This window comes from Pteropus alecto, unplaced genomic scaffold, assembly GCF_000325575.1.
Source record: "Pteropus alecto unplaced genomic scaffold, ASM32557v1 scaffold78, whole genome shotgun sequence".
Taxonomy (NCBI): domain Eukaryota; kingdom Metazoa; phylum Chordata; class Mammalia; order Chiroptera; family Pteropodidae; genus Pteropus; species Pteropus alecto.
In genome coordinates, this window is record NW_006443124.1 from 4,817,192 (window position 1) to 4,838,139 (window position 20,948).

Below are 20,948 nucleotides of genomic sequence, written 5' to 3' on the forward strand. Positions count from 1 at the left end.
AACGCCAGTCAGGATTGGGCTGTCGTGGCTGCAAAATCACAAAGGGAGTTTTTGTTAATATGGCCAAACAATGACCTCCCAGTGATGTTAACTGATTAGTTGTTTCTTAACTGTGTCCATCCATCTAAAAAAAGTACTGAAGGTGCCTTTTCGTGTGCAACTCTGATATCCATATATATAGCATTTCAGGAGAAAGTTAAATTTTCCTTGCATAGGTTAAATATCATGGAAAACCAGATTTAATGATGCTGTGAGGAACAGTTTTGACTTCGCCTTCACCCAAACAGGTCTATGTTCTGAAGGCAACACTGGGAAAGAACCATCTGTTTTGAGACAGGAAAAGCTTTCGTTGTTTCTGCCCTCAAATGTTAAGGGAACATCCCCAATTTGGTATTCTAGCTATAACAGGGCACATGACTACACGAGTTTTGCTGGTCTGGCTGGACTGCAGAGGACTGCAATCTGCTGCTGGCTTTGCAGACTGCAGCATGTTTGACCTAGGACAGATGTGCCCAGTCATAAGGTGACTGATAACCCCGTCTCTTCTGCTGAGTGAAGGGGGATACTAGGGAGAGAAAAACAAACCACAGCGGAGTTTGACTTCGTTTTGCTACATAATCCTTCTCATAAAATTGTACTTGTTCCCGGCTCCTCTGAGTGCTTTGCCTCCTCACTCAATTATCGTTCACAAAGCTCTGATTGTTTAGCAGGGAATAGTTGGCACCTAAGAAGAACCTGACTCACTCTGCACCATTTATGTGCTGAAAGATCTGTTGCCTTGTGTCTACACACTTTCAGTCCAAAGTGGAAGGGAAAAAGAGGAAAATATGGGCACCTAAGGACTGTTTGGGGAGTTATGTGCTGAGTAGAAGCTACCCAGGAATCAACGGGGACAAAAATCAATGACCATCACTATCTTGTGTCAATTAGCAAAAGTTTTATTATGAAAAACCTGTGATAGATGTTCCTCTTGATGTGTTTTCATGGGAAGAAATTAAAGTGATCCTGTCTATTTGAGTGGAAAGATGAAGAGACAGATCTTGTATTCTATATTTCCTCTGGATTATAACTTTCATATTGGGTAGACACAAAGCCAATTTGAATACCAATAAACCATTTCAAGAGTCAATAAGTCTTATTCCTTTCATTCTTATAGTTCATTCATAGAATGCACAGTATTTCACAAATAAACTTCTTCACAACAACCAGAGAAGAAGTGAGCAGCATCTCAATTTCCAGACAGACTTCGGGATGGCTAAATGGTATTCAAAGACTGAGCCGAAGTCAAGGCCCAGAAAAAGCTACGACTCTAGGACACTTTACTTCAAATGTCCCCATACACCAACTGCCCTCTCTGGTTCCCTGTCATTCCATTGGCAAAATTTAAATATGCAAGTTGCTTCATTTTTGGTTTTTAAGTTCACAAATGCTATAAATATTCCATATAAAGTAGCATAAAACTATCTACAGACAAAATGAAGGTGTTCCCATTGTCTACCAGTGCTGTTATTAGGAACAAAAGAGAAAATACTTGCAAATCATTTTATGAACCTGAAAATATGACTGAATTGCTCTTTATTAATCATGTCATCACCGTCTCTCCCCTTACATTCAGCAAGAGTCTCTAGTGTCAGCTTGTCAGCTGTGAGAACCTTCCTTCAAGAAAGACTTTAACATCTGTTGAGTCAATGTTGCCAGTTTTTCAATGACTGGGTAACATTCATGATGAAAATTGCTGCAACTTGATCTTTGGAATGAAATCACCAAACTCATTTTGCTGAATCCCACAGTTCTAACAGGACTGACCAGGAAACTCAGTTCATTACATAAACTCGCTTCCTCAATAACATTTAATTTGTCATGCTGCTATTTTCTACAATAGTCTATGAGCAACAAGATGATTTTGAGATTCATTTGTCAGAAACATAGTTATGAGACATCTTATGGCATTAAGATCAGGCAGGGAAAAGGTAAGGAAGAAAGTAATCAATGTTTTAAGTATCCGCACAACACTAGGCGACATTGTTGGGAAAATATGTATAAAATGGAATAAGCATTTTAGACACATTGTTGCATTTATCCTAATACTTTCTTTGTCAGACCATATATTCTGTAAAAGGGATTATGTCTGTTTTGTTCAAAAAACATACGAATATCCTCAGATATTCATAACACATAGCTATATCCTCAGAGCCTAGCAGGGTTCAGGTATTTACTTGCCTGGTTGGTGGATTTGGCTGATAATTATGTTTACCTAACATGAAATTCTGTGTTTTAAATGATATATGTTTTTTTTCCTCTTTTTTACTTCTGAGTTTCCCAGATATTGCTTTATTTTAAATGATACAAAATTAAAAGTAATAAAATATACCCGGATTTCATCCAAATTTGATTAAACTTGGAAAAATTCAAACTGAAAAACTGACTTCTGAGACATATATGAAGGCCTTGAACTAATTGTGATTATTTCCTTTTCTAATACTTGGATAATACAGCCCAGGACTATGCATAATTTAGTTTGGTGAAAAGCCCCAGAATGTTCTGTTGTTCCAAAGCTTAGCCCTTTAGTAGAATAATAGTCACAAAACTCCAGATGTGGAGAAAGTGAATTAGGTAATCCACGTGGGTTATGCAGTATTATTGAAGAACAAGAACCCACTTAAGTTTCAATCAAAATTATAGCTAAGACTTAATTTATTCTGTAATAGTATTATTTATTAATTATACCATAGAATATTTGAGCTACAGAAGGGTGAGTTGCCTCTTCTATGGCAGATTTAAAGCAAAATAGGTTAAAAATACCCTGTCATTCATAAACTCATAGGATGACTCGGGAAATAATATCCTATCATGTTGAAGCTATCATTAAATGACCCTCTGAGATGTGAAACTAGGTGAACCATCTCCTTTTCCTTCCTAATAGGACTCTATTAAAGATGTATCTACTGTAGATTTTTCATAGTGATATTCTGTGAACCTGCTATAAACTATGACAGGCAGAACCCTAAGACGGCCCCCAAGACCCCCATGCCCTAGTGTATGTGATCTGATTAATCTCCAAGACTGTACATGATGGCTCTTACTCTGTGATTAGGCTATGTCATATGCCATGACTGGCTTTAAGAAAGGGAGATCACACAGGTGAGACTGACCTAATCACATGAGCCCTTTAAATCTGGGTCTAGAGGATCAGAGACAGGTATCAGAGAGATCTGAGGCATCTGAAGGACTCTACATGAGAGAAGATTCTCATCGTTAGCTCTGAAGATGGAGGGGACCATGGGGCAAGGACCTGAGAGCAATCTCTAGGAGCGGAGAGTGACTTCCAGCCAACAGTAATTAAGAAAATGGGGAATCTTAATCCTCAGGGAACTGAATTCTGCCAACCACCTGAATAAGCTGGAAAGCAGATTCTTCCCCATAGCCTCCAGAAGAGGACTCAGCCCAGATGCTGTGTCAATTTCAGCCTTGTGAAAACCTGAGCAGAGAACCCAGTCACAATCATGCAGGACTCTGAGACAATAAATGAGTATTATTTTTAACCAATAAGTTGTGGTAATTTGTTACAAAGCAATACAAAATGATTGCATAAACTGTTGGATCATTAAGGCAAAAAGGAATATAACTTTTAAAATAATCATCGGTATGTTACATTATTAGTTATCTAATAAAGCAAATGGAAAAGATGATAAATATGAGAATTCTAGGTTAAATACTTTCCTCTGCAGTCATTTACAACTCCTGATACACAGAGCAGGAAAGTAAAATAAACATGACTTTAAAACATACCTAATGGGTTTTAGTACAACAGAAAATGCTAGGTTTGCTAAATTCTGGATGCACAGCCTGCTAACACAGCAGTTACTCTCTCACTCACAGTTTCACTTCTCTGGAGCCCAGAGCTCTGACCCTGCAAAGCCAGAAAGGAACTAGTGTTGCTTATGTGCCAAGGAACTAACATTTATCTTCACCTTTGCAAAGTCGGATCCTTTACTGCATTTCTCAAGTTCAAATTCTTGAAAGGAAAAACTTGTATAATATTTAGAGTCCTAAGGAACTCTCTTGACCTTTGATTTTTGAAATCACGATTAAAGACTATAATGCTCAAAATATTATCATATGTATAAGCTAGATTTACGTTTACATTGTAATAGGCATAGAAACATTGAGCCAGGTGAAGTCCTACAAAAGTCAGATTCAAAAACACCTGTAAATCCCCATTAAATTTCGCTAAATCTCTGGGCTTGGTTATGGCAATTTTTCTTCAAACATTTGCAAACTAACATCATCCTGACCTCTCACTGAGAGCAAAAATGGTGGCCAACCAAGGCAAGTATCCAGAACTGGTTCTGCTATTCTGTCAAGCAGACGGGCATGCCAATAGACAATTTATAATACGCCAGGCTGTGTCCCTGCAGAGTGTTCTGAGGTAGACCAGATGCCCATATGACTGCTCACGCCTGGGTCAGAGGAAAGGGTAGGCCAATGACATTCAAGCTATAATAAACAGATTTCTTCATCAGTCGGAATATGTGCAAGATAAAGAGACAGAGAAGAGCTCAGCCATAATTCCATCTGGCTCAGCAGATCTGTAGGAAAAGAGAGGAAGGAGGTAATTTGAAGAAATCATTATATTATCGGACCAAAGAAAATAACCCTTTTCTCAGAAGAACAGTCCTATAACCAATATGAGAATGTCAAAACGAAACAGTCCACCCTATTAGAGGATGAAAGAGTAAAACAGAAGTTCACAGATAAAATTTTTTTGCCTATTCTGACCATTGTGCACTTTTTATAAATTCACAGCACGCCACTTTACACTAAGTATAAATTCTGATCCAGGATAGAGTCATCAGAGAGAAAAATCAGTCCTGGGGAAAATAAATTAGGTAACACTTAAAAAGAAAGGTTAACTGTTTTAGGTCATTTCATCTGAAATTAGGGTAAATAGGTACACACAGTGACAGAAATATCTGAAGACCCGGTAACTACAAATGGATTTTAAATAAGTAAAAATAAATGCAAACTTAACTAATTTCTGCTAGTCTTCTGTGATTTCCACATTTTGTGTGAACTAGTCCCAGTGAGGCACAGGTGAACAAATCTCCCCAGAGCACTCAAAGTACTCATTAACAGTCCATAGGACCACAAATGCACAGAATTCACCTTAAGATTAGGTTCTTTTTCTTGGAGACTCTGAAAGCAGTGCCAACCACATTCAGTATCGGGTTTTCAGAAATCTCCAAAGAGAAATTCTGCCCTATTGCCAAATAGGTACTTCAAAAACCTCACTGCACAAGTGGCTTATGAAATAAGCTCACTGGGGTTAAAATTCACCAAAAGATTAGAGTCTGGTATTAAATGCTGATGTTTAATGAGCAGCAAGAGAGAAATCAGAGAAAGAATAGAGATAAAAGATCTTAACAGGCTATGCCATTGTTAAAACAAATACATAAAAATATATTAGCTTGGTAGTAATATTTTTACTCATCAATCCTCCCATTTATGACCTACTTCAATGCAAGGAATTACTCTTTTTCCAAAAGCAGTAATTTACACTACTAGGCAAACCAGTGGTAGCCTAAATGTCTGAGTGTCTCATATCAAAAGGACTATAGACATTTGGGATTTTTGTCTACTCATGTTATTTCAAAAAGCAAAGTCTTTGGAATAAGACAGACATGGCTTAAGATACCACTAGCAGAGTGACTAGATATGTCCCCTAACCTTCCTGAGCTTGTTTCCTCACATGCTAGATACTGATAAGTGTTTGTTTAACATATGACTTAGGTGATGAAACCATACATATATTGCAAAGCAGAATATTTTTATGCAGCAGGGTAGTGAGTGAGTACAAATTCCCTTATTCATCCTCTCCAACCCCCATCTAATTTTAAGGTAGGCACGTGGCATTAATTGCACCCCAGCACTCTCCTGCCATCTGCAGTAACTAGGTATGGAGAAGTGAAAGCCTATCATGGGAATTTAACAGGTTGATCTAGCAGTGATGACTTTCAGAGTTGAGTGACTTTTGTTCCCATTTTGCCATGCTATGACAACATGACACTCTCTCCCCATCACTGCAATAATGTCAGGAGCTGTAGGTCTTAAGCCCCTTCACTGATTTCTGAAAGTGTCTGGCAGAAATTTGCCTTTATTAAAACATGCCCTCTCCTGGAAAAATCCCACAAGAGTAAGCACTTTTCTGACATGATTTTCTCCCTAGATTAAACGTTTGTGTACCGAAATATGTATTAACACATAGGTCAGTGTAAAACAGAAATAGTTCATATATCAAACTGCCCCAAGCTTTGAGCTAGGAAGGGAGGGTAAGCCTGTCATCCCTCTGAGCTACAGGTCACACCTGGTGGCTAAGCTTGCCTGGCCCGCTCTCCATGCCTCTCCATCTGTGGCCCACCCCAGGCCCTAGAGAGCTTCACAGGAATTTGTTAAGCAAATGTCTACAGCATCCTTATTTAAAGCTAAGCCCTTTGACATGCTTCCAAAAGCCATGATCTGAAGATTTCTAGAAGCTCCTTGATTTTTCTCCCTGTTCTTCTGCAATCTGCCTCCCATGGCAGCTCAGTACTGACAAACACCAGGCTTTTCTGATAAATCTACCTGCAGTGTACACGAGAAATTCTCTCAATCCATCTCTATTTTTTTCTGTGTGTATGCATTACTTTAATCAGGATTAGCATGAATTTAGAATGTAAAACTATGGACATTAATAAAAAGGCAATGGAATATGTCAATGAAAATACAACACAAAAATACAGGAGGAGCAATTATTATTAACTCTCTTGGTAATAGCTCTAAAAGCCCTAACTACAAAGTAGTTGTGTGGGGAGATAACAATTCATCACTATTTATGGCATAAAATTTTGGCTTCTGAAATCCAAGTTTAAAGAATCACAAAACAGATCTCTGTTATTTCAAGCATGCATATGAAGACAAACACACTATACAAACACATCTATACAATGTCCAATAATTTATAAACATTCTTTATAATAATGAACGAGCTGGTCTTATGCCCACTTAAAATTTAAAACCAGTGTATTTACCAACACCTATTTTTCATGTACAGTAACTCATCTACTTTCCAAGCCTTTTGTAGCTATTGCAAACTAAATTTTAGATCCAGAAAATGAATGTGTGTTTAGAACATGTTGACTATTGTTTGAAGTATTATTATTTAACTTAAAGACAGGAGGGGCTTGAAGGGGTTACTTCACATCTCACCAAAAGCTTAGAAACTATCAACAGAAAATCAGAAGATTACTGATTGCATCTAAGCTAAATGCAGGGAAATCCTCTTGCAATGAGTTCACTTTATGCTAAGAAAAGTGACCAGTAAGGAGTTCTTTTCTCCTTCTCTTTCTCCACAATCCCAGCTTGTTCTGGCCTTCACCATACACCCATATCCTAATCCACTCATTCTAATATCACCCGGGCCCAACCATACAAAAATTGTTTCTTGGTCTCTCTGCTTGCCATCATTCATGTCCTCTGACAGCCCCTACAGAAGGGCACATCAAACAGCCAAAGAGAACTTTGGCTTCAGGGTGAGATCCACTTTCTATGGCTTTATCACCTCTGCCACAAATTTCCAGAAGATCCTATCTCATTAGTTCAGTACAATTACTAGAAATATTAACTGGATACTTTCACTGTAGACAGTTCAAGGTATAAACAGGACAGCATACAGAGAATGACCACTACGGTCTCAGAGCTTTTTAAAAAACAACACTCCTATAGCACTTCAAAAGAGAACTTTCCCTGTAGATGATACAACAGAAGCCATTTCTCCTCGAATCTCATAACATTTCACCCTATAACATCATCTTATTCTCAAGTCTATACCATTTCTCCAAAGAGCTGTGCTCTAACATCAAATATTTAGGACTAATATCCATTTCTCAAACAATTTTATAGTCACATCTCCATATGTCTGAAAAGAAAATGGAAAGTAAAATAATTCTCTACTGCTGTTTTTCTAGAGAGAACACATAGCCAATTATAATCAAATCACAGGTCCTATATATACTCACTTTACCAGATAACCCCAGTCACTGTTAATAACTCAGTAAAGCCAACTACAGGATATCGGGGAGCTGTGAAGAATGCGTGACTTTGTAGAAGGCCCTCTGATTACCATCTCACCTCATTTTGAGAAACAGCCTCATTTTTGAGAATAATCAGGTTCCCGGCACTCTGTCCACTTTGGCCTGTGAGGTGCCTGCTGTCACTTGCTGCTGCTTGAGCTCCCCCAGGCCCAGGTCCTGTCTGAGCCCCTGTGTTATAAAACATGAAAGTGTCACTCCCTGAGCCTGCTGTCAGACAGGCCTTGTAGCAGTAGGTCTTGGTGAGGGAGCCATTCCCTCGCACTTCAATGAAGTGAGGCTGCACTTTGAGGCCATGTGGTATCCTGGCATCAATATTGTTGTTGGCCTGTTTGTACAGTTCTGCAGGGCACCGCTCCCTCACTCCACAGAAGCCTCCACAGCACGCAGTGCCATATGCAGTATAGCGGTAGCACTTGATGATGCTCAAAACAATGATTGTCAAAAGAAATATAAAAGACACTGTGCTTAATGCTATTATTAGATAAAGTGTAATTTCTGAGTATGTCCGAGGACTCTTAACATGTCTCTGGGTATCAGGGAGGATTCTGGAAACTCTATCCACCACAGCTACTGTGATGGCTACAGAGGCTGACAGTGATGGCTCGCCATTGTCCCGGACCACCACAGTCAGGTTGAAAGTGGTTCCACTCTCATCTCCCATCTTCCTGGTAGTCCTAATTTCTCCTGTGTGTAGCTCCACTTTAAAGAGGTCCAGGTCAGAAGTCTGGGCCAGATGGTAAAAGAGCCAAGCATTTTGCCCAGAGTCTGAGTCCATGGCTATGACTTTGGTGACCAGGTAGCCGGCAGGGGCAGTTCGAGGCACCATCTCAATGGCTGCTGATGAATTGGTTGAGGTAGGGTACAAGATGTAAGGGGCATGGTCATTCACGTCTACCACATACACATTGGTGGTCACAGTGCTGCTCAGTGGTGGGCTCCCCTTGTCCTGGGCCTCCACAGTCACAAAGAACTCCCGAAACTTCTCATAGTCAAAGGAGTTGACAGCATAAAGGCTGCCACTGGCACTGTTAATGGAGACATAGGAGGTGACTGGCAGCCCTTGAATCTCCCTCTCCAGGAGGGAGTAGGACACCTCTGCATTCTCCTTTTCATCTGGGTCTGTGGCTTGCACAGTGCAGAGCAACACCCCTGGCAAATTGTTCTCCTGGACATAGATGGAGTAGGAGTCCTTCAGGAAACTTGGTGGATTGTCATTGATATCAGAGATCTCAACCTGCAGTGTCCGCTGGGATGTGAGCTGTGGTACTCCCCCATCAGTGGCTATCACTGTGATGTTGTAGGCAGCCACCTGCTCCCTGTCCAGCGGGCCACTAACCACCAGTGTGTAGGAGTTTCCAAAGCCATTCAGTCGGAAAGGCAGTGTGGCTGCCAGACTCAGGCTCACTTTCCGGTTGGGGCCTGAGTCTTGGTCATTGACACTGAGAAGGGCCACAACGGTGTTGGGTGCAGCATCCTCAGGCACGGGGCTATACAGGTCCGTGAGTACCACCTCTGGTGCATTATCATTCACGTCCACGATGTCCACCAGCACCTTGCAGTGACCAACCATGGGCACTGGACCCCGGTCAGTGGCCTGCACGTAGATCTGATAGGAAGAAGCCTCCTCATAATCCAGCGCTCCACTTACCCGCACTTCGCCTGTGCTAGCATCGATGCTGAAAAGCTGTCTTTCCCTGTCCGACGTGTAGCTGCTCAAGGAATACCTGAGCTCGCCATTGGAGCCCTCATCCGGATCTGAGGCATTCAGCTTCACCACCAATGTGCCTGGAGGCGAGTCCTCCCGAAGCTGGACGCGGTACGTGGACTGGTCGAAGGTGGGAGAATTGTCGTTAGTGTCTAGGACACGTACAGAGATCTGGGCCGTGCCGGAGCGGGCTGGGCTGCCCCCGTCCACAGCTGTAAGAACCAGGCGGTGCCAGACTGCCTGCTCGCGGTCTAGGCCCTTACGCAGCACCAGCTCCAACACCTTACTGTTCTCCTGCAGGGGTTTCAGGTCCAGCTCGAAGTGCTCGCTGGGGCTGAGCTCGTATGTCTGCACCGAGTTGGCGCCCACGTCGGGGTCCTGCGCGCTCTCTATGTGAAAGCGCGCTCCGGGCGCCACCGATTCGCTTACCTGAAGCTGGTAGTCCGGCCGCGGGAAGCGCGGCGAGTTGTCGTTGATGTCCAGTACCTCCACCTCCACGGCGCTCATCGCCACGGGGTTGTGCGCCAGCACTTCCAAGCTGAGCAGGCAGCGAGGCCGCTGTTCACACAGCGCCTCCCGGTCAATGCGCTCGTTGACGAAGAGCGCTCCACTTGTCAAGTCCAGCTCCAGGTAGCGCGGGCTGGGTGCACCCAGATGGTTGATGCGCAAGCAGCCCGGCCCCAAGCGCCGCAGCTCCAGCCCCAGCGCGCTAGCCACGTTGCCCACGAGCGCACCGGGAGCCTGCTCCTCCGGCACCGAGTATCGCAGCTGGGAGGCCGCTGGGCCCGGCAGCAGCAGCAGCAGTAGGAGAGGCGGCGGCAGCAGCAGCAGCCAGAACATGGGCGGCCGGAGTCGTGGATGCTCTGTCGCTCCAGGTCTGGTGCCAGCCAGCTCCATAGCCACCCGCCGCGGCGGAGGCAGCGGGGCAGGGCCGGAGGCAGCAGCTTCCTCAGCCGCGCTCCACGCCCGGGCCCCGCCTCCGCCTCCGCTCGTGCCGCCCGGCGCCCGCTCCCCACGGCTCACGCGCTAGCAAACGCCCGAGGTCGCTCCCCTCGTAGGGCCTCCGGGGGGCTCCTGGCCCCGCCGCCCCGCTGAGTCCCCATATCCCAGCTCCTCCGCTCGCCTCCCAGTCACTCAGCCTGGCTTCGCTTCCTGCCGCCGCCGCCGCCGCCGCCGCCGCTGTTGCAGGAGGAGGAAAAAGGAAGCAGAAGAGGAGGGGGAGCTGTGCTCAGCAGGTTCGGCTCCGATTCCGCACCGAGGTGGCGGACGGCGTCCGAGACTGCTGAGTCGCTCCAGCCACTCCAGCCCCAACTCCTTCACCCCGGACCCATCAGATCCCAGCAGACCACGGGAACGCGGCCACTCCCTTTCTCCCTCCTCCCTGCTCCCCCCATCCCCGCTCTGTTCATCCAGTCTCCACAGTCCTTCGGCTGCTCAATGGAGTCTTGTAAGGAGATTATTGTGGGAAAAGCAGTTGTCTCTAGGACTCAGGCTGTCAGCTCCCTAGGAAAAGATTTCCAAGCGCAATTCAGGAAAATAAACCGAAGGCCTTAGCAGAGTAGAGGCACCTGGGCGGAGGCTCCACGTTGGAAGGAAACAAACGCAGGGGAGGTGCTCTGGGGTTACTGATGGAGATTATTTACATGACCTCTGACATTTTCCCTGGAATACTCGTAAGTACTGAGGAAAGTGTTCAACTCCTAGTGCAAAAGGGGAGAGGAGTAGCAAGTGCAGTCTTCCTTAGGAGCAAGCCTAAACCTAGCATCCTGGGATCCAACTCTCAGTTCTGCTCCTGGCCAACTGGCCCTTCCTTTCAGTGTGTGCCTTGGCAAATAACCAACATTTCATGTTTAAAATTCTCTCTTTAAAAAATGGGCTCCATGAAACTGCAGGCTAAGTTCTTATTTGACCCCTTTGGATCACAGTGGGGGAAATCTAGTAAGATTTTAAAGAGATTCTTCTCTCAAGCTTTTCCTTATTTTACTTCAAATCTTTTTCATTTATCACCCAAGATATTTTCTTTGTTCTTTCAAGAGTGATTTAAATTTTTTTTCTCTAATGGATGACAATGTCTTCATGAGCCTGCAAAACCATTAAATCAAGAGAGTTACTCTTGATCTCCCATGCTTGGCTGGAATCTGGAGTCCATCAATGACCTGCAGTGAAAAATCGGTTGTTAAGCAAAATATGGCAAGCTGGGGTTTATCTTACGACAGCTAGCAATTTCAATGGCTGCAGCTCACTTTTCATAAATATAAGGCTCCTTTGCATCTCTGGGCCTTGGTTCCCCTAAGACTCCACCTCGTATTGCTGCAGAGACAACAAAAAGACAACCACTTCTCTTCAGTGAGTGAGAGGCAGAAGGATCAGAGGAAGCCTTTCGGTGCTATGTCATTGCCTCTGCTTCTCTGTTCTAAACATCCACTCTTCCCAGGTCTCTTCCATGGGAGTTTAAAATCCATTGCCCCACAAGCAAAAAGCACTCACTAAAGTGTCACATTACTAAAATGTCCTTTCTTTTCTTCATCTCCTAGCATCCTCTCACTCCCAGATCTTCCTTTGTAGATCATTTTCTAGCTACGAATGGGAACAAAGCCAGAATAAGACATGACATTTGGCATGCTTCCCTTCTTGAAGAGATAGTTGAAGAGGCCAAGGCAATGACTCTGATACCCAGATTTCAAAGGCCTGGACTATCACATCCCTTCCTTCCACCCACCAAGTAAACTCACTGACAGCACTCCTCGATGCAACCAATTGTATTCCAGAGAAACTCCCAGCTTCCTCCTATCACTGCTGCTTCTTATTTGTCCTCTTTTTTCCCTCAAGGGTACAGAGAGTGGGAAGCAATTTCCATCACATTCTATTCCTGTCTCCTTTCTTAGGTCTCTGGCTTCTCCCTCTCTGTCTGCTTCCTCCCAAAATGTCCCTACAGCAACTTTGTCTCTGCTGTGGTAATTTGATCTCAGAAAGCCTTAAACTCTCAAGTGCATGAATTGTAGGCCTGGCCTTTGTCTTCACCCATTACTTATTTCTGAAAATAAATGGCTTATAAGTGGAATCAAGTTATAAGTTGTCAGGAAGAATGACCTTTTCTTCCCTCATCTCCTCCCAGGCCCTCACAGTAGCTGCCTCCTCTGCCCACAGCTCAGAAATCTCGCCACTGGGTACTGACCATGCATGGACCTGTGCCCCAGAGAAGATCACAGGCACTTAAGGAAGAGATTAAAGTGACAGAGGCTTGGTGATGTTTTTAATGGAAGCCCCCAAATGTCACATCTCGGGAGAAAAACCAGGGCTCATCTTTTGGCAATCCTGTCATCTTCCAGCAAGGACACCTGCCAGGTTGTTCATTTTGATGTGTCAGGATCGTAAGCTTCAACTAGTATTTAGTCCCTCAATGATTGAGAAGGCAAACATAGAGCCAACACAAATTAGCCACCTCAAAGACATTGTCTAAAGAGATTGTATACTCTATATTTGGCACTACAATGATTTAGTTCCTCACACTATTATACTTTGACTCTTGCTTACTAGTTGGTGTAATGGGATTGCTTAGGCTGCTGGCAAGTGCCCAGTCTACAAATATTAATGCTAATGCCTCAACCTTGCCACTATGCATGCTCTTCCCTGGGACTTTCAAGAATCCCCTATTAAAAAGCAGAAGAACACAGTGATTAGGAACACAGACTTTGCAGTCAGTTACAACCCTGCCAATGACCACCTACATGGCCTTGGACATATTACTTAACCTAAGCTTCTGTTTACTCATTTTACTTGGGGAAGATAATATTAAGTAAAACTCATAAGGTCATTATGATTACTTGAGATGATGTATATAAAACAATTTGCATAGTGACTCACAAGTACATTATTGCTATTATTATTAAAATGCAACAACTTAGTATCATCAGATAATACCTTAATTGACAGTCTATGTATGGCACGGCCCTTTAGGTATCAAACACAGATAAGCACCTGTAACTATGCCAGATAGGAAGGTCATGATGCGGTGGAAGATGAGTGTGCACCAAAGTTATGCTTTTTCAATTATTTCTAGAGCTTATCCTATATTTTGAAAACAAAAACAAGTCCCCTTCTATGTCACCAAGGAAAAGAGATTTCTGTCATAAGAATTCCTTCAAGGGACTGATTTCCTCACAACAGATTCACCTTTTTAGGATGTGTGAAAATACTTCAGCAACAAAGTGCAGAAGAGTTCTCAAGCATGCTTTCATCTCCAGCACCCAATATAGATTTGGCACAGAAGTACTTAATGTTTTTTTTTTTAACAGAACTAAATTTACGACTTTACTTGCATAATTCTCTCAAATAGCAATCCCTTAATTTCTCTCCCCCTTTCTAAATCTTACATACATTTCAAGGTCCATCTTAAAACCCACTTAACCTGTGAAACAGTGTCTATTCTAAACATAATGGTCTTTTTTTTGTTTTCTCTTTCACATATCCCTGAATGCTGACATATGTCATTCTTTAATTCATCAAAATGCTTTAATATTATTTCTTTATCTTAATTATAAGCAACCAGCAAGCAGATGCCATGTCTTGTATTTGTGTTTATTCTTCTCAGTGGGAAACCTTATAAACGCTCAATAATAATTGATGATTGTTTCATATTCAGATCTGTTTTTAGCAAATTCAGGAGGAACTGCTACAATTCAAGCACTTCCTCTTTGTTGTATATGGACAGACCATGTCTAATGGAGAAGGGCTCAAGGGCCTGCAATAATATTTACTATAGTTTTCTTCCTTTAAAATTTGATATACAAAGTATTTCTAACCTGGAGAACTAAATCTCACTAATAAAGGTGCTGGATTCTAAGAAAGACTCTGCCCCCAAATTTTATGTTATCATTCTTTTTACTTTATAATAATAAATTATAAAATAAAGCAATTACTTGTTCATAACTAACAAGAAAAGTGACACAATAAGAGAAGTGCCATGATAAGGCATGGTTTTGTTTACCACCATGCTGGACAAGAACTTTGAAATAGTATCTCAATTGTATCCCTTAATTCTATTTGTAAAATGCATCTATCATGAGGTCACTGGGCACAGGAGCAAAACCTGTCACAACACAACTGTATTAAGCCTCTAAGAAAAATACTGGCACTCCATGAATCTAATTCACATACATTTTCATTTTTCTATTATTAGCATCACAAATCATTTTACTTTGGGGAATCAAACAATCTGACGCCCTTTGGCCACAGGGCAAAGGGACATGATATGCTCATTAGTTTGATCAAGCTTTGGGCTGACCATTATGAGAATATCTGTCAAATAAGGAAGGACCTAATTTTCATTTTTAAAGTAGTGTATTTATGTTTTCCACAAACTGAGCACATGATATGTAATTTAAAAACAAAAACAAATGAACATCCCAATGTTTAATGTGGTCCAAGGTAGTTAAAAAAAACCTCTATCTTGTTATGAAGGAACAGGACTTCCGTTCTTTATGTTTCTCCAGAAGAAAAATACTTTCCCATGTGATTATAGCATTCTTTACAGATATAATAGCATCCAGTGGATGGGAGATAAAAAAAGATTTTTCATATAACATAAGAGCTGAATTTTTTATACATTCTCTTCCCTGAAGAGGGAATACATTAACTTTTAGGGAAATATCCTCTAAATGTTTAGTTCTGTGAAACTAATATAATGTTGCTTTTTCACTGAGGCATTGGAAAATTGCTCAGAACAGACAAAGGTACTCAAACTTTGGAAGAATAACAATAAAAAGGAAGAGTAGGTTAAAGACTTGAGACAGATTGTGTAATATTCACAGATAAAATCAAACTATTCAATTATGTTGGGGTTTTGCTTCTCTATTGGTATTCCCAATTGAGATGGCCTAACAAGAATCATTGAATGTTTAAGGTTGAGAGATATTTAGAAAGTATCTCACCCAAATTCTTTATTTTTCATTGAAGGAAATGTTTAAGCAGAACTCAAACCTCAAGATCAGTGAAGAGATAGGAAGCATAAAAGTGCTTATAAGTAAGTTAAGTGTATCTAGCAAGATGATCTTACAAATGTGACTAGAGAACCAGATTTTCTGTTTTTAAGAAGTGCCCTTGAGCTTGTTATAAATTCCTTCAAAACTCTAATATTACTAAAGCAATTGTTTATGAGCAGTTAGAAATAAAGGCATTCATACTGGGGATTACTTTTCAACTCAAAAGTGGTAACATCAATCCCACCACAGACAAAAAAAAAAAAAATTACGTAGGCGTTTTCGATTTTTAGTTGCTAGAATCACTGATAAGGGAAATGCTGCAGACACAGTGTATCTGGAATTCATGGAGATGTTAAAGTCTCCCAATATGCTTGCGGACCAAATGAAGAAAGAAAGCCTACAAGACGTATAGTTAGGTAGTTTTATAATTGTTTGAATAACAATGCCAAAGAGTGTTTATTAATATGTCGATCTGGAGGGAGAAGCCCAGTGGGTGACTGCAGAGATCCACTCACCCTTGGTCTTATCCCATTCAACATTTTTATCAATGACTCAAGACAAGCAAGCATCGAGTTTCCAAGCCAAGTCAGCAGCAAGTTGAGTGATCTGGAATAAAGTTACAACTGCCTGGGTTAAGCCATGTTTCTAATTCACTAAAATTACTACCAATGTTCTATTTGAGACTTAATACATGCCAGAAATTTGTGAGTTTGTATTTAAGCTAATTTCTGGCTTCTAGTGTTGCCATTAAAACCGGTTCCAAGTTTCCATTCATCACTTGGGGCCTTTTATTTTAATAGAAAACTTTGTTTGGCCCTGTTTCTCCTCTGCAATTCTTGGGATTTTAGCCATAGAATAAAATAAGATGGCACTTTGGCACTCGAGAACATCCTTGTTCCTAAGTGGGTTTTAGCCAAAGCATTCATTAATTTGGATACTTTTTTTCTATTTCAAAAGATCTAGATATTATTGAAGTACCTTGAATTTGAACTATTTTCCAAGATATGACCTAAGCTTAGTCTAAATGAAGGTCACGGTTTCTTTTTTCTATACCTATAGTGTTTGCTGCTTGGAAAAAAACTAAACAAACCTATATCTCTGCCTAAGAGTATCAAGTAATTAATTGTTGGCTCTCTGGGTTCCCCTTGCTTCCTGATGCCTTAGCACTAACAGTTTACACATTATTTCTCTCTATATTATCTCATTTAATCCTCACGAAAGCCCAATGAAGATGAAGAAACTGGATCCCCAAAAGGTGAAGAAATTTATCAATATCTACAGGAAGTTTTTTCCATGCCCATTTCTTGAGATTATAACACAACATCTGACCACTATGCATGCACTTCTAATTAAGAATTGTATTATTCAAATACCAAATCATTATGTTATACACCTGAAATTAAAGTTATGTTGACTGTACCTGAATTTAAAAAAAAATCATGTTGTTTGTCACAAGCTATTAATTTCCAAGTATTTTTTATGGGATCCTACTCAATTGTTTTCATAACTACAGATTTCTTTTTCTTTTAGAGACTTCAATTGAATCTTCTGAATATTTTTAAATGGCTGGCCTAAGCAAAATTATGCTAAATACAATTGTATGTCATATCCCAATCTCTTCTTTCAATATTATCTTTCCACCTACAATATTCTGCCTAAGTAATAGAGTTTTACAAATGACTTGGACTTTTCTGATATAAACTAATTCATATTTTCCTTGTGATAGATTTTGTTATATAATTCCTTCATCAGTTATGTATACAACACTTTATAAGACAGATAAAATATACATCCTCTAAAAATTAGCCACATGGAGATGTACTATATTTTCGGTGAATATTAAAAGATCTTTTAAGGCATTTTAATGAGATAATTAATGTAACCTAAAACCTTTCTTTATCAAAGCTTATTTTATCAAAGTTATTTGGAAAAGACATAGATTCTTCAATTCTGTGGTAATCTCAGAATTTTTTACAAAGCATATTTTTAGGTAGTAAGATCTAGAGTTAAATTCCACTAGCAATTACAGACCACAAACTCACTTCAAGGTCTTAAATCATAGTGTATGCTTAGATCAGGAACCTAGAGCCATCTTATAGAAATCCTGCTTGATGTAAAACCAGACTCAAAGACTCAAGATCAGGCTCTATCACTTATTAATTATGTCTCCTTGGGAAAGTGGTTTAATTTCTCTAGTAATTAAAGGTAAATTAAGGAAAACATAATACTTACTACAAAAAAAATTGCTGCTAGACATTTACTGAAATGATGCATATAAAAATTTCATTACATAAGTTTTCAATGATTATTAGCCAGAAAAAAGAGGGGGCAGCATAGGATAGAAAGTCTCAGAATTATCCAAGTAATCTGAGGAGAAAGGAGAGATGAGTCAAAAGAAATAGAAAATCTAAGCTTCTGCATACTCTCTTTTTCTATCACAAGGGAAGGAAGCACACTCTACTTGACTCACAGAATTGAGAAGAAATAGTACTGGTTATTTATACAATATCTCTAAACTAAGGGTTTTAAAAATCTTAAAATCATTTAACTTAGTGCATCTACAACTTGAGGTTGGTTGATGCCAACTTCAGCTTTTCAATACTTAATAGGGAAAAAAACTATACAAAACTCCCCCAAATAATCAACACAAATTTGTGACTTTCTTTATCTAAATCTACTGGGCAATTCTCTATTAGATCCAGTTAACAAAAGACAATAGAGTAATAACTTTAACAAAGGTGTAAAATTAAAGCAGAGAATGGTGTAATAATTTACTAGAAATACAGAGTTGATTTCAAGCAAAACTGGGTAAAAATTTCACTTTCTTTCTAATTCAATGTTACATCTATTATAACAGAGTTGTCACCCTAGAATATTCAATATCCTGTATAATTAAAATTTCATCATAGCCTCCCATGATTGGTTTTCTGCAGTGCTCTTTGATTCAATTATGATCAGCTCATTTAAAATCTCAACTGTATATGAAACATTTATTGGTTCATAAATCAATGTATACATAGAATATAGAGGACAGCTATGACTCTTAGGATATGTGGACTTAGTGCGATGTAAACTAGGAGTTGAAGAATAAAGGAGATTTTCAAATTACAAAAAAGTCATGCTTTGCAAAGGGTCAATAATGATGTGCTAGGAAAGTAGCAACTAGCCTGATAAAGTCAGACTGTTGGTTTCCTGGGTACAAGGTTGAATATTTCATCCCTGGATGAAAAATCCAGCTATAATTCTGGAAAGTTGAGAATTATAGGTTGGGGGTAGGCACAGCAAACTATCATAGATTATTCTCTATTCTTATTCCTCCACCCCAATGTATTTGAAAAACATCGCAGAGGGATTCAATATTGTTATAACAGGAAATTCCAACTTGGAAATACAGAAAGCGGGTAATCATATTCTTCTCCATAATAACTATTTTTAAGTATGATAGTCTAATGAAGCAAGTTTTAAATTCAAATTCACCAAGCATTCATTTAGTATCTAGTACGTGACAGTCCCAGAGCTAAGTGTGTTCCTATATATCACCAAACTTAATTCTCACTAAAGAAATATTTTAATATGCATTAAGGTTATTGAGTGAATATCAAAAGTGAATGAAAAAAAACAAATTCATAGATACAAAGAATAGAATGGTAGTTGCCAGAGGTGGGGAATGGGGTTTAAGGGATAGGGAATGGGCAAAATGGGTGAAATGTGGTTTAATGGTACAAACTTCCAGTTATAAAATAAGTAAGTCAAGGGAACATGATGTCTAGCATGGTGACTACAGTTAATAATACAAGAAGAGTAGATCTTAAAAGTTCTCATCACTGGAAAAAATTATAACTATATGTGGTGATAAATACTAACTAAACTGATTGTGATGATCATTTTGTAATATATACAGATAATGAGTCGTTATGTCGTACATCTGAAATTAATATAATGTTATATGTCAATTATATCTCAATCAAAAAAGTGAATAGAGTAAACCCTGTTTGCAAGCAAGAGCACTTTATAACTCTCCAACAATCCCCATTCATCATTTATCTTCAAGGCAGAAAAAATGTGAATGTTCAGATATAGGCATTCATTTTGTTCCTGGATTTAGAGTTTAGTGGTTTTCAAGCTTTAGTGTACATGAGAATTTCCTGGTATTGTGGTACCAACACAACTAGGAAAATTTGTACTTGAAAAGATGTATGTGACTTTTCAAGCTTAATATTACTTAAACATAATATTCATCATATACACTTACTTTGGAACTAACCTTTGAGTAATATGTTATTGCACTGTATTTCCATTTATTTCTACCTACTTTCAATTATTTTTTTTTATTTTTAAAACTCAGAATTTATTTTAAAAAATATTGCCTTAGGTTAGAGTGTCAGAATCTTAACTGCAGAGATAAATCAGAACCCAACAATCTCACTACATTCTTATTAAAAGAAAACATGTTCACTTTCTGATGCTGGTGAACTTTTCATTCATTCAACATTTACTGAACATTAACTTTGTGACAAGGACCGAACTAAACCCTAAACATCTCTACCACTTTCCTGGTACCTCTTATATATAGTTTTAATTTACATATTGTGTTAGAGTTAGGTGTGCACATAACTTATCTCTCCTGCTCAACATGATCTACCCAAAGCAAAGGGTACTTGGTGCTTTGGAAATTCCTAGAAGCAACTAATGAAGGAAAAAACATCTGGGGACCACTATCCAGTAAAAGTATACCTGCTTGTACTATTGTAAAACACATGTGCTTTTTGAAAAAGTGAACATATAGCCATATATTTTAGGTATTTAAAAGATAAATTTTGGTTATACTTCCTGTGTGATTTATTTTTATTTTTTCTTGGTCTTCTACTTATTTTATTTAGGTTCAAGAATATTAAAAATATATGCTGCTTATACAAAATTCAATCCTTCTAGAATTATAAAAAGCAAAAAAAGTGAAAGTCCTTTCAAATCCCATTGTTCTGTAGACTACACCATTAACAGATAATTGTATATCCCTCCAGACTTTTACCTATTCATATATAAATATCCACATTTATATACTTTGCCAAAATGTAACCATACTCTACACACTACCATGCAACTTTCTTTAGTATTTTTTACTTATATATAATG

The 20,948-nt window shown here is 39.7% G+C and overlaps 2 protein-coding genes across 2 annotated transcripts in view; both read right to left on the minus strand.

Moving 5' to 3' along the window:
- Window positions 1-20,948, minus strand: part of LOC102890116 (protocadherin alpha-7) — a 128,781-nt gene that overhangs the window by 29,763 nt on the left and 78,070 nt on the right. Inside the window, exon 2 of the mRNA XM_025040595.1 lies at window positions 4-28. Coding sequence (XP_024896363.1) covers window positions 4-28 — 25 coding nt within the window. The remainder of the gene's footprint in view (window positions 1-3; window positions 29-20,948) is intronic.
- PCDHAC2 (protocadherin alpha subfamily C, 2) lies at window positions 8,155-10,731 on the minus strand. The gene has a single exon (XM_025040756.1). It carries the CDS (start codon window positions 10,729-10,731, stop codon window positions 8,155-8,157), a length of 2,577 nt encoding a protein of 858 aa, XP_024896524.1.

What these genes read in the sequence shown, in the direction of transcription:
- PCDHAC2 (XM_025040756.1), bottom strand. Translation starts at nt 10,731, where the DNA reads ATGGAGCTGGCTGGCACCAGACCTGGAGCGACAGAGCATCCACGACTC.